The following is a 13,654-nucleotide window of genomic DNA, read 5'->3' on the forward strand; positions in this document are numbered from 1 at the left end:
AGTGAATCAATCACGTCATATGGGGGAACTGGTCAATCAAGTGATCTACAGGTGATGGGCGTGGTGGGAGCCATTGACCACACACACATAGTCAAAAGTGGCTCAAAATTGGACATTGGGTGGGGTCAGCAACACGTAAAAGTCCTGTACCCACTGCTGTCTCCAGGGTAACAGCGCTGGCCATCAATAATTAAGAAATGGGTACTGTGAGAGGCTGCTTTCTGTATGCTGTAGTATTTGCTGGTGCTGCCCCTGGTCCTTTCATCCCCCACACCAAGTGCGTGAGACCCAGCCTTCTGTAACTGCCTGCAGCTGCTAGTCATTGGACAAGGTCTGGCTTTTTGCTAGTCACACACTGTTCACAAACATTTGGTTAACGGACTGCAGCTGCCTGTAGCACAGCACAGACAAATGCCAGCTGGTACTAATAGTGCAGTTATCCTGACCCCTTTCATTTGTTTGAACACTTGCAAATAATGCCCTGCAAATAATGCCCACTGTCTGCAGGCCGCCCCTTGTTTATCTGGTGCCCTAGGCCATGGCCTATGTGGCCTTGCCAGAAATCCGGCCATGAGTACTCCTAAGTCCTTCTCCAAGTTTGATGCCCCCATCTGTATCCCAGTTTATTTTGTATGTTGCTACACTGTTGGTATGACCAAAACGCATGACTTTAGAAAAATTGTGCCTCAAATTATGGTGAAAGACACTGGCCTAGAGCTGTTTCGGGCATCCAATCGTCTTCAAGCCGATACATATGCACTCTCATATGACCTACACACCCATCGTATAAATACCCACATTAAGCCAATCATAAAAAAACAATAAAATTCAAACTATCCAATGACTGACCTTTCCTAGAGAGGACCTGATGAAAGACTGAGGATGCTGTGTGAATTACATGACCTCTCCTCATATGAATATGCATGCCACAGGTAGACTGTGAATAAAACCAAAGACTGCCCACCCCCACGACCAGCAAATGTGTGAGGCAAACCAATCAAAAACAAGAAAATAAAGTAAACACTGTGGTTGCCAAGGCATCACCTCAAAACATCTCACCATGATAAGTAGCAAAATAACTTAGATCTAGCCATAAAAAACAATTGGAAACATCGATCACTAGTCCAAAAGCACAGAACCACCAACACAGTGATGGGGAGTTTCGGCGCATATGAAAAAATAGATGCGATTGTCAGCCCGATATAAAACTCCATACACCGCCACCTCCTTCACATAGATAACACCCCCTATCCCAATTGGATAGCACTCTCACATGGAAAAAGCCATGTGATCATCTAGAGCGGCCACATGATGGGGAGTTTCGCCGCATATGAAAAAATAGATGCGATCATCAGCACGATATAAAACTCCATATACCGCCACCTCCTTCACATAGATAACACCCCCCTATTCCAATTGGATAGCACTCTCACATGGAAAAAGCCATGTGATCATCTAGAGCGGCCACATGACCAAAATCACCTGACAGTGCTTAACAACCACACGGCGTACAAAATTGCACGTCTACTGTCTTCGACGCATAGCGGGTCGCCTAGCAATCGCAATGCGTATAATATAACTAGAGATGGCCAGAACAGTTCGTCGGCGAACGGTTCCAGGTGGACTGGAACCGTTGTTCCGTGTTCAGTGAACCCACCTAATCACTACATATACCTACCTGTTGTGTTCAGTGAACCCATCTCATCACTGCATATACCTACCTGTTGTGTTCAGTGCACCCACCTACCTACGTGAGTGCACGCAGTGTTATATACACCTACCTATGTAACTGCACCTGTGTGACTGCACATTGTATTAGTCAAGTCAGTGCATACCTTTCACTTCATCCCCCCCAATATGGACAAAAAAAAAGCAGAGGCAAGCCACCTGGCAGGTCTGCTCGAGGTCGCGCTGTCGTGATTTCATGCAGCCCTCAACCAAAGTGCAGTGTTCAGAAGAAGGCACGTGCCATCAACCCCCAATATTGTCAGGACGTAGTTGACTTTTTAACACAGAACACCTCATCTTTCTCAGCTTCCGCACGGAAGCGTGACATATTTTCCTCCTCCTGCTCTGATTCTGGCACCCCACTTAACACTGAGCTGGCCGCCACCACCAGAATGAGGCGCTCTAGCAAAGTGATAGACCTGCAACTGAGTTCTCCTTGTTCAATTGCCTGATGAAGCGGGGTGCTTGGCCCGTGAAACGCGTTGCATCATATCTGGAGAATTGTTTTAAATAAATGTTCTGATTATATTTATAAACGGCTTACATTGCCTGGTCATTTATGTACCTGAAGGAGGTGAATCCACTCATTTCCTTCCTTTTAAACGGTTTTTAACATATTTTATTCTATGTTGGCGCCTCTGTTATCCCTGTGTTATTATTGATCTAGTCCACCCTTGGTGGAGGGGTGTATCCCCTTTTTTTCCTTTCTACAGAAAGCGACTTTTTAAACCTGAGTGGGGTCAGGTAATAATTCTCCCCACCTGCCTTTCCAGTGGTCACCTGTTGGGTGACCCAAACTTGTGAGTATAATCTCAACTACTTTAAATACACTCAGACCAACTGAAACTACTACACTAGATTGGGCTCTCGGTGTCTTGTTTTGTTTTCCAAACACTCTGAGTGCTCTCCCCAACATAAAAAAGCATACACAGGCACTTAATACCATGTTCCACAAAATTTGAACTACAGTCAAATCTCCCCTTAACCATTTCAGCTCGCTGGTATTTTTCACCTTATGGACGAGAGGAATTTTAACCTGTCAGCGCTTCTCCCTTTCATTCCCCAATAACTTTACCATTACTTATCACAGCGAAATGATTTATACCTTGTTTTTCTGCCACCAATTAGGCTTTCTTTGGGTGGTAAATTATTCTAAGAATTATTTTATTCTAAATGCATTATAATGGGAATAATAAGAAAAAAATTGAAAAAATTCCTTATTTTTCAGTTTTCAGCCATTACAGTTTTAAAATAACTAATGCTACCATAATTAAAATACACACATTTTATTTGGCCATTTGTCTCGGTTATTGCAACATTAAAATTATACCCCTAGTGTAATGTATGGTGACAATATTTTATTTGGAAATAAAGGTGCATTTTTTCAGCTTTACATCCATCACTAATTTTTAGCCCACTATTTATTAATTATATGTCCTCTTGACATAAATAATCATTTATTTGTATTTCCCAAAGTCAGTAGGTGTGTTTTACTATTTGGCCACAAGATGTCCCTACTGAGCAAAAAATCCCATTAGCGTACAATGTACGCTAATTGGGATACAATGTATCACTACATTGTAACCAGGGAAGTGACGTAAACTTCCATCGGAACAAAAACAGTGTTTGTACTTGACGAACATGCTCCGATTGGCACAGGGGACTCACGTCCACGCGGCTGAAATGGTTAATCTATAGCCATCCTAACCAGATCCTTTAGCAATATGTCACTATCATCCTGAGAGGTGATGATTTTGCACAATTTTGTATAATCTGCAAACATAGCAACATTTCTTTCTAATCCATCTACTAGGTCATTATTAAATACATTGAATAGGCCAATAGGAAAAATACTACTATAATCTTCAGAAAAGTTGTATACTCTGTTGTTTGGATATTTGTGTGTATAATTACCCATATTGCTGCAGGATAATGACCCAAAGCATTCATCAAATATTGCAAGAATAACCTGAAGGCAAACAAAGAGCAAGAAGGACCAACTGTCTTGGACTTTTATCCACAGTCACCAGACTTCACACCCATAACCATTATCAGACAACTTAAAGGGACGTTGAGCTCTAAATAAAAAACGAAATTGGTACTCACCTGGGGCTTTCTGCAGCCCAGTGTAGGTCGGGAGGTCCCACGGCGTCCATCTGAATCTTCTCCCAAGGCCTGGCCAGAAATGGCTCCCCGGCGGCTCCCAGCGACACTGGGCCCAAGTATTGGGCTCCTTCTTTCTGATATGTCACGTCTGACGTCACCACGCTGGCCACCTCGCGTCGGCTGGTGCGACAGTACTGCGCATGCGCGGTTTAATCGCGCATGCGCAGTACTGTCATGCCGGCTACCGTGATGATGCGAGGCGGTCGTCGTGGTGACGTCAGACGTGACGTATCAGGAAGAAGGAGCCCGACACTCGGGCCCAGTGTTGCTGGGAGCCGTCGGGGAGCCATTTCTGGCCAGGCCTTGGGAGAAGAGTCAGATGGACGCCGTGGGATCTCCTGACCTACACTGGGATTCAGAAGGCCCCAGGTGAGTACCAATTTTGTTTTTATTTAGAGCTCGGAGTCCCTTTAACCACTTCAGGATCACAGGTTTTCTTCCCACAAAACCAAAACAACTTTTACATTTCAGCGCTCCTCCCATTCATTCACTAATAACTTTATTGCTACTCATCATATGTGAATGATCTATAGCTTGTTTTTTTCGCCACAAATTAGGCTTTTCAAGGGTGATATTTTATTTTAGTAATAATGTTATTCTCTATGCATTTTAAAGGGAAAAAAGGGAGAAAAATGAAAAAATACACTATTTCTATATTTCCAACCACTGTAGTTTTAAAATAGACAAAGATACTATAGATAAAACCAACACATTTTATCTGCCTATTTGTCCCAGTTATCACAACATTTAAATAATGTTCCTAGTACAATGTATGGCGACAATATATTATTTGGAAATAAAGGCACATGTTTTCAGTTTTCTGTTTTTTCATTGTAAGTAATAAGTAATTAAAAGCCCTTATCTGTAAAAGTAACAGTAATATACCATCATGGCATACATATTTAAAAATCTGAGTGCCTACGGTAGCTATTTATGTATTGTCTTTTCAATTATGTCACTTGTGGGTTTTTTTACAAGCGTTTTATTTTGGTGCCGAGTATATGAAAATAACTATTTTATTGCTTCTCATTCAGTTTCTTACTAAAGAAAATTAACATGACATAGGTTTCAGTTGTCAAATATCCCAAATTATATTCTCTCGCTTGTCACGGTTAAAATGATACCCTGTATACATCATCAGATAGCTTCTTGGGCACACCGCACACTGTTAACCACAAGTAGCACCATTGGATTTTTCAAGGCCATTTTTTGCAACAAAAGTAATACAGTGTAATGCTGGGGGGGGCGGGGGGGCATACTGTCTGACCACCCAGCACAACTAGGCTAAGAGCTGGATAATGGAAGAGGCTAAACAGGCTGCCAAGAGCAACTGCAGCTCTGGGCCTCAGATAAAACGCAATGGCAGTGCAGTGCGATGTTGTGCTGCTCTTGCGTTTAGCAAGCATTCAGACAGATACAAGACAGACTGAAATGAGGCAGCCAATCGCGACCGCAGCGATGGCGTACCTCACAAGAGCAGGACTTGAGGATTCGCCACTCCTACACCGGAGATGGCGTAATCCACAAGGCAGGACAGACAGAGCAAGATAAACAGGCAATAGGTCAAACACAGATAATCACAGGTAGTATTAAACAGTATAACAGAACTAAATATTGTACAAAATCCCTATGGTCCTGCCAGTTCAAATGTACCACGTATCTGACTAAACATAAACAAGGACTTGAGACAAACAGAATGAACGCTTGCTAATCCAGTCACTGACCCAGCGACAGCAAGCGTCCACACACAGACCAACATACAAGGCAACAGGAACAGGACTAGGAAGGATTCGCTACTCCTCCACAAGTGTCAGCGTAATCCATGCAAGGTAACAGGAACAGGACTAGGAAGGATTCGCTACTCCTACGCAGGAGTGAGCGCAATCCACGCAAGGTAACAGGAACCAGGAACAAAGGCCCAGAAGTAACAGCTAGACAGACTAAGACTGAAACTATGACGGGCGGAGTCAGAAAGGAGAGGGAGACTTTTATGCCGGCATCAGCCAATGGATGCAAGCATGCAAACTCCCACACAGCTGAATGGTAATCACTCCATCCTGAGCAGTCCAGAGCTGCAGAGCGATTGCAGATGGAATGAACACTCAGTGTGAGTGCAAGCAGAACTATGCAAGCAAATGCATGTAAAGGAATCAGAACTGCTTGGCTGCAGTACCTCTGCAGCCAGCAGTACATGCTGCAGAAGTGATCATGACATACAGTCATTCTTTCTTAGCAAAGCCCCTGGAGTCTCAGAACATTTGGTACAGGTCATAAACCTCACCATTCTAAAAACTAGAGACCCAGGCCTACTCAGATAAACATATTTTGTAACATTTGGATTCATGCCTTTTTGCTGAAATTGTACCACAAGTTTGAAAATAGCATTTTTTCACAGTTTTCTTCAATTTGGCGGAGGAAAAAATCACATGGCATAGGCTTCAACAATACTACATCCCAAATTATATTCTCTCGCTTGTCACGCTTAAAATGATACCCTATATACATCATCAGATAGCTTCTTGGGCACACCGCACACTGATAACCACAAAGTAGCACCATTGGATTTTTCAAGGCCATTTTTTGCAACAAAAGTAATACAGTCATTCTTTCTTAGCAAAGCCCCTGGAGTCGCAGAACATTCGGTACAGGTCATAAACCTCACCATTCTGAAAACTAGAGACCCAAGCCTACGCAGATAAACATATTTTGTTACATTTGGATGCATGCCTTTTTGCTGAAATTGCACCACAAGTTTGAAAATAGCATTTTTTTACAGTTTTATTCACTTTGGCGGGGAAAAAAATCACATGACATAGGCTTCAACAATACTACATCCCAAATTATATTCTCTCGCTTGTCACGGTTAAAATAATACCCTATATACATCATCAGCAGTGTATGGCGCAGGTGCAGAACTATATGCGCCTGCGCAGTACACTGCGGACAACGTGGACTGTATTGACAGCGGCGCTCGAGCAGTAGAGGAGGTTGGCCTCTGCAGCAGCGGGGACCACGGGCCGCGGCTATGAGCGGAGATGCTGCAAGAGACATGGTGGCTAGAAGTAGTGATAAAAATCCCGCTGCACCAGATGGTAGGGCAAAATAGAAAAGTCTTTATTAAGTTATTTCATATCAAAATGTTACAGATAAAAGCTCACGCGTATCGGAGCAGTAGGTGGCTCCTTAATCATAGCTTGCAGATACAGATATTGCACAGGTTATATAGCATGCAAGGCCACACCCATATGGGTGTCCATCTAGGCCTTAAAGTTACAGTCATCAGTTCTAAAATGGTGTAAACCAATACATTATACATAAAATTACATAAAAACACATGCAGAGTCACATCATATTGTCGCAAATCAATTATTGTAATTATTTGTATTTATATATGTGAGACAGCTAATAATAAAGAAGGGAAGGACAAGTAGGCAGGCACAAAAAGGTGAACGTGTTCCCAATTTCCAATTCCAGAATGGACCTCAACACATTCTATGACAAATAATTTGTGGTCTGTTGGTTTTCTTTTCCCTCCTTGCTCGTCCCTCCCCCCCCCCCCCCCTCCTTGATGACAGTGTTCGTTTTCTGGGTCTGCTGGTCTCTGTGTGTGTGTTTTTTGATCTTTGTGCCTGCCTACTTGTCCTTCCCTTCTTTATTATTAGCTGTCTCACATATATAAATACAAATAATTACAATAATTGATTTGCGACAATATGATGTGACTCTGCATGTGTTTTTATGTAATTTTATGTATAATGTATTGGTTTACACCATTTTAGAACTGATGACTGTAACTTTAAGGCCTAGATGGACACCCATATGGGTGTGGCCTTGCATGCTATATAACCTGTGCAATATCTGTATCTGCAAGCTATGATTAAGGAGCCACCTACTGCTCCGATACGCGTGAGCTTTTATCTGTAACATTTTGATATGGAATAACTTAATAAAGACTTTTCTATTTTGCCCTACTATCTGGTGCAGCGGGATTTTTATCACTACTTCTGGACTTTTGGCTTTGCAACTCCCTGCTCCCATTTGGGATATTATGTGAGTGTAGCAGTCTCCCTCCCTTCTGTACTGTCTGATATAGCCTATTGAGACTTGCTCCCACATATATGGGCTAGCACCTTTTGGATTCATGCTATAATACATCCCATATCAGGAGTTACTTGCATCAATATTGTCGCTTGAGACAGCCTTTTTCACCTGCTGGTCCTGGTCCTTTGGCTTTCCTTGCGGAGCGGTGCATCCTGTATCCCTGGGAGCTGTGTGCCGGATATCCCTGCAGGAGACCTGCGACAGTGTGGAACTGTGGGGAAGGGTGACAGCATAGAATGGAGGCCCGGTCCCTGCGTAGCCGTGGTGTGCCCCCCTCAGTGGATAACGGGGGACAGGGGCGAGATGGCTTGTCAACAGCCTCGTGTAGCAAACAGGCTACAACAAAATGGCCGCCACCATCATACACCACGCCGGCGGTGGATCCGGACAATCTACGCCAGAGCGGAAGTGACGTCACCTCCCCAGCACAGACGCAACTGGCGGCCTCCCTCTCCATTCCATCCTCGCAGCCTGTGCCACCGCTAAAGGATGACATACGGAAACCACAACAGTGGGAGCGGGCAGATGTCCCCCACCATCAAACCAGCGCGCAGGGAGCTGCATTACTTGCTGCAGCAATGGATTTAAAACAACGCCTAACTATGGAATCCAATCAAGTCCTGGACAATGTGAGTAATGACTCTTATCCTAATACATGCTCTAAGGGGAACCTTAAGGACTGGGCAAAAGCGGGGGCTATTCCCAAAGCCTCTCATGTTCGTGAATTGATCAAAGGATTTGCTGCAGCTAATGAGGAGCACAATAGAAGTGTCAATGGCTCCATGAACTCTTTTTGCCAAGATCCACCTCAAGTTTCTGGCCCTCCTAGTGTACTTGCTGAAATGACTTGTAAAGATATCTCTCTACCTTCCCAGCATGGTGCCTCAATTGATACATGTCCCCCAGACTCTGGTTTTGCTGTGAATAATGATAATTCTGCCAGTTTGACACCAGCGGAACCAGAGTCTGATTTTGCACTAGATATTCTGGGAGAACTGTTAATGTACCCTGATAAGATTGACAAATATATGTCAGTGTTTTCTAAACAACCGGGAATGCATAACATTGATCCTGTTACGAATTTACAATCTTCTTTTTCAGGTTTGGAGTGTCTATTAGACAAGGAGACACGTTTATGGTGGGATATTACCACCTTAAAACATTATGTGGCTGAAGGCATGATCCCCAGAGGCCTGCGTATTAAAAAAATCCCTACAACTATTTACTCAAATCAGTTCGTAATCGAATGGAACCAGGTATTGACCGATTGTTCCATTCGTCTTATGAAACTGATTATCTCATATGAGGAAAAGAAATAAGCAGACATCAAAGTTCAAATATCAGAAATTAGAAGAGAACTAAACCAGTTCTCTTCTTTTGAACAGTTTGATGATTTATCTAATAAAATGAAGGCGAATATCTCAAAAATTGAAAATATCATTATGAATACGAAGCGTGTTAAATTTCTTAGAGATTCAGGGGATTACAAAAATAATGTAGTGTACGAGTGGGGTAGGTGGGAGACCGTATATAGGTCACCGAAACCCATCCTTCGTAAACCGAGACACATTAAGAGGGTGAGCTTCAGCTCGGCGGATAGTGCTGGCTCAGCTTCTGATTCTCCAGACGTTAGGGAAGAAAGGGTCCGGTCCGTCTTCTCTGGCACCCCCAAACGGCAGGGGGGGGACCAGCGTGGACGAGCCACTCAGGAAGGCCCTCCAGACCAGTTGACCTATTATCAGCGACCAGGGAGGGTCAATCGCAGGAACAGAAGGAGAAGAGGAGAAGGACAAGGAGGGCAGGCCACAGGAAGCGTAAAATAGGTGATCTTTCAGCCGTCTCTAATGTTATCAATCTGTCAAGTACCGAACTCTCTCGGGCCCAGATCTCCTTGCTCTCCAGGGGTTTGTCCTATGCACCATCACACCACTTTGACATCTTCAGTACTATGCTGGATGTTAACAAATTTGTTAGGAATTTGATGGTGAGGAAACACTTCTTGGAGATTGAGAATTTGGATACTGAGAGTTGTGGGTCCGGGGTGGCGGCGGGGCCCCCGTTTTCTTCTGCCCCGGAGATTGGGCAGATTCCTCCCTTCCAGGAGGTCTCTACCATCCTCGTGTTGGAACATTTGTCCAGCATGAGGGATGGCCCAGTCTCCGGGGCAGACCCGGGCCCCGTCGCCACCTCCAACCCCTCTTTCTATCCTATCCAAGCTAGAACACCAACGGTAGACACCTTTCAGGATTTAGTGGAAAAAGAATTAATGAGGGTTAAGAAAATTAATAGAGCAGTCTCAGATTTGACACACCAAGAGCAGGAGGCTCTACAGTCCCTTCGGAATAATAAGTCCATAGTAATCCGTAATGCAGATAAGGGGGGGGGCTGTGGTGGTCCTAGACTTGGTAGCCTATAAAGAGGAGGCGTTACGCCAGCTTAATGATGTTACTACTTATGAGATTCTGCCCAGTGATCCCACTTGTCAATTTAAGACTAAACTTCACCAACTCCTAAATCTGGGGGTCTCCTTGGGAATCTTTAGTGAGAGAGAGAGGGATCACCTGTTGGTGGAGGCACCCGTCGTGCCTATCTTTCATCATTTACCTAAGATTCATAAACCAGACATTCCCCCTAGGGGCCGCCCCATAGTGGCAGGCATTGGTTCCCTGGGGGAGCGTCTTGGACAGTGGGTGGACGGGTGCCTCCAACCCCTGGTGCGTCGCCTCCCGGGCTTCCTACGTGATACAACACATTTGTTGTCGAGTTTGGAATCCCTACACTGGGAGGGGTCTTTTAGGTGGGTTACCATGGACGTGGCCTCCTTATACTCTTCCATCCCCCACAAACTAGCCCTTAAGGCTGTGGATTTCCACATTAAAAAGTATGGGTAATTTTCATCCGCCACCAGTGATTTCCTCCTCCTGGCAGTAGACTATCTTCTCAGCCATAATTATTTTATGTTTGACGGGGTGTACTATCTCCAAAGATGCGGAGCTTCTATGGGAGCGAAATTCTCCCCATCCCTGGCTAATTTATACATGGGATGGTGGGAGGAGCTCCGCATCTTTGGAGACTCTAACCCCTTTTCTGAATCTTTATTTTGATACGCTAGATACATAGATGATTTGCTGCTGGTGTGGAGAGGTCCTGAGAAAGAGATATCCAGGTTTCTGGCATATTGCAATGATAATGAGTTCAATCTATCATTCACGATATCTCATAGTGCTTCTGAAATTAACTACCTAGATCTCACTTTGACTGGCCATGTTACATCTCGGAGGATACAGACTAGAACATTTAGAAAGCAATGCGCAGGCAACTCGTTGCTTCTTGCAACAAGCTGCCATCCCAAACATACACTCAAATCTATCCCATATGGGGAGATGATTAGAGCGGCCAGGAATTGCTCCGATCCCACTAAAATACAACAAGAATTAGATTTGGTACAAACCAGACTCCTTGATAGGGGGTATCGGAAAGATCATATTCGGGAAGTGAGAGATCGGGTACTACAAAGATCAAGAGCTGACTTACTTGTCTCTGGGTTGAATCGGAAGGGCAGGCAACACAATAGAAGTATACATTTTGTTACTTCATATAGTCTGGAATACAACCAGATTATTAATATTATTAAAAAATATTTGCCTGTCCTACACTCCGACCCAAAACTTCATGCTGTTCTATCAGATGGCTGCACTTTTTCCTCACGTCGTGCACCTACCCTGGGTACGAGTTTATCCCCTAGCTTATTTCAGAGCACTGACAGGCCACAGCCCACATTGCTAACACATAAGGGTTCCTATAGATGTGGGTATAACACATGTAGGTATTGCAGAGTTCATAACCAAACACGTCAAGTGGTCTCAACCTCCCGGCATAGCAGCCATGACATGAGACAATATATTAATTGTCAAACTTGCAATGTTGTTTATTTGGTCACATGTGTGAAATGTAAAACACAGTATGTGGGCTGCACAACCCGTCCCCTTCGACAAAGGATTTCAGAGCATTATAATGGGGCAGGTAGATGTCTGAAGAATGCCGCATACATTACTAGTGCTTCTAGTGTTTCCAAACATTTTTATTTTGATCATTCTGGTGATATGTCAGGGTTCCAGTTCCAGGGTATAGAGAGAGTGGGGCATTCTGCAAGGGGGGGGGGGGGGGGGGCGATCTTTATAACAGACTTTTGAAAAAAGAGGCATTCTGGATTTGGAAATTGGGAACACGTTCACCTTTGGGACTCAATTCCAGAATGGACCTCAACACATTCTATGACAAATAATTTGTGGTCTGTTGGTTTTCTTTTCCCTCCTTGCTCATCCCTTCCCCCCCCCCCCCCCTCCTTGATGACAGTGTTCGTTTACTGGGTCTGCTGGTCTCTGTGTGTGTGTTTTTTTATCTTTGTGCCTGCCTACTTGTCCTTCCCTTCTTTATTATTAGCTGTCTCACATATATAAATACAAATAATTACAATAATTGATTTGCGACAATATGATGTGACTCTGCATGTGTTTTTATGTAATTTTATGTATAATGTATTGGTTTACACCATTTTAGAACTGATGACTGTAACTTTAAGGCCTAGATGGACACCCATATGGGTGTGGCCTTGCATGCTATATAACCTGTGCAATATCTGTATCTGCAAGCTATGATTAAGGAGCCACCTACTGCTCCGATACGCGTGAGCTTTTATCTGTAACATTTTGATATGGAATAACTTAATAAAGACTTTTCTATTTTGCCCTACCATCTGGTGCAGCGGGATTTGTATCACTACTTCTGGACTTTTGGCTTTGCAACTCCCTGCTCCCATTTGGGATATTAAGTGAGTGTAGCAGTCTCCCTCCCTTCTGTACTGTCAGACATGGTGGCTGCAAGGGACTGAAGGAAGCCCTGGGTAAGTATATCATGGAGCAGCATATTTTGCGTGATGAGTCCTTTAAACGCTAATAAAGTAGTATGTCCTGCAGAACATTCTGAAAGCCTGCTGGAATAATATGATTCGTGTGATGTGCAAGAGGAAATTCGAAATGGTAAGAAATTCAGAAATGCATGCAATTTTTCCCAAAAATTCAAAAGTTCACTCAAATAAGACTGTATGCATATATATATATATATATATATATATATATATATATATATATATATATATATATATATATATATATATATATATATATATATATATATATATATATATATATATATAATCAATCAACATATATATATATATATCAACATAACTGTGATTTGTGATACCAGTGAAGACTCTATAGCTATAGAGCATAGAGAAAGTATTACATTATATTATGTTCCTAGGTGCTTACTTTTAAATGTTTATGTTTTAGGAATATTTCCTTCAATCCTCTGAACAATATTGCACCCAACCAGTTTGATCTGTTGACAAACCTACAATCTCTGTAAGTATTTTGCCCTCCGATGCTATACTGATATGTTCATAGCATCAGACACTAGGATCTTATTCCAGGGAAGGACAGTTTCTGATCTGTATCATGCTGTCACCACAAGGGAGCTGCCAGTATGACTTTTGCATAGATGTCCATTGTTGTCCTTATTAAAGCAAATCTGAGGCAAAAAATAAACGTATGAGTTCATGAATTGTATGTGTAGTACAGATAACAAATAGAACATT

General features: G+C 43.1%; 1 protein-coding gene across 3 annotated transcripts in view; it reads left to right on the plus strand.

The window, feature by feature from the left end:
• Positions 1–13,654, plus strand: part of LOC137527183 (relaxin receptor 1-like) — a 467,519-nt gene that overhangs the window by 424,983 nt on the left and 28,882 nt on the right. For all 3 annotated transcript variants that reach the window (XM_068247656.1, XM_068247657.1, XM_068247658.1), the window contains one exon: positions 13,350–13,421. In XM_068247656.1, the coding sequence (XP_068103757.1) occupies positions 13,350–13,421 (72 nt within the window). The remainder of the gene's footprint in view (positions 1–13,349; positions 13,422–13,654) is intronic.

This window comes from Hyperolius riggenbachi, chromosome 8 (assembly GCF_040937935.1).
Source record: "Hyperolius riggenbachi isolate aHypRig1 chromosome 8, aHypRig1.pri, whole genome shotgun sequence".
Classification (NCBI taxonomy): domain Eukaryota; kingdom Metazoa; phylum Chordata; class Amphibia; order Anura; family Hyperoliidae; genus Hyperolius; species Hyperolius riggenbachi.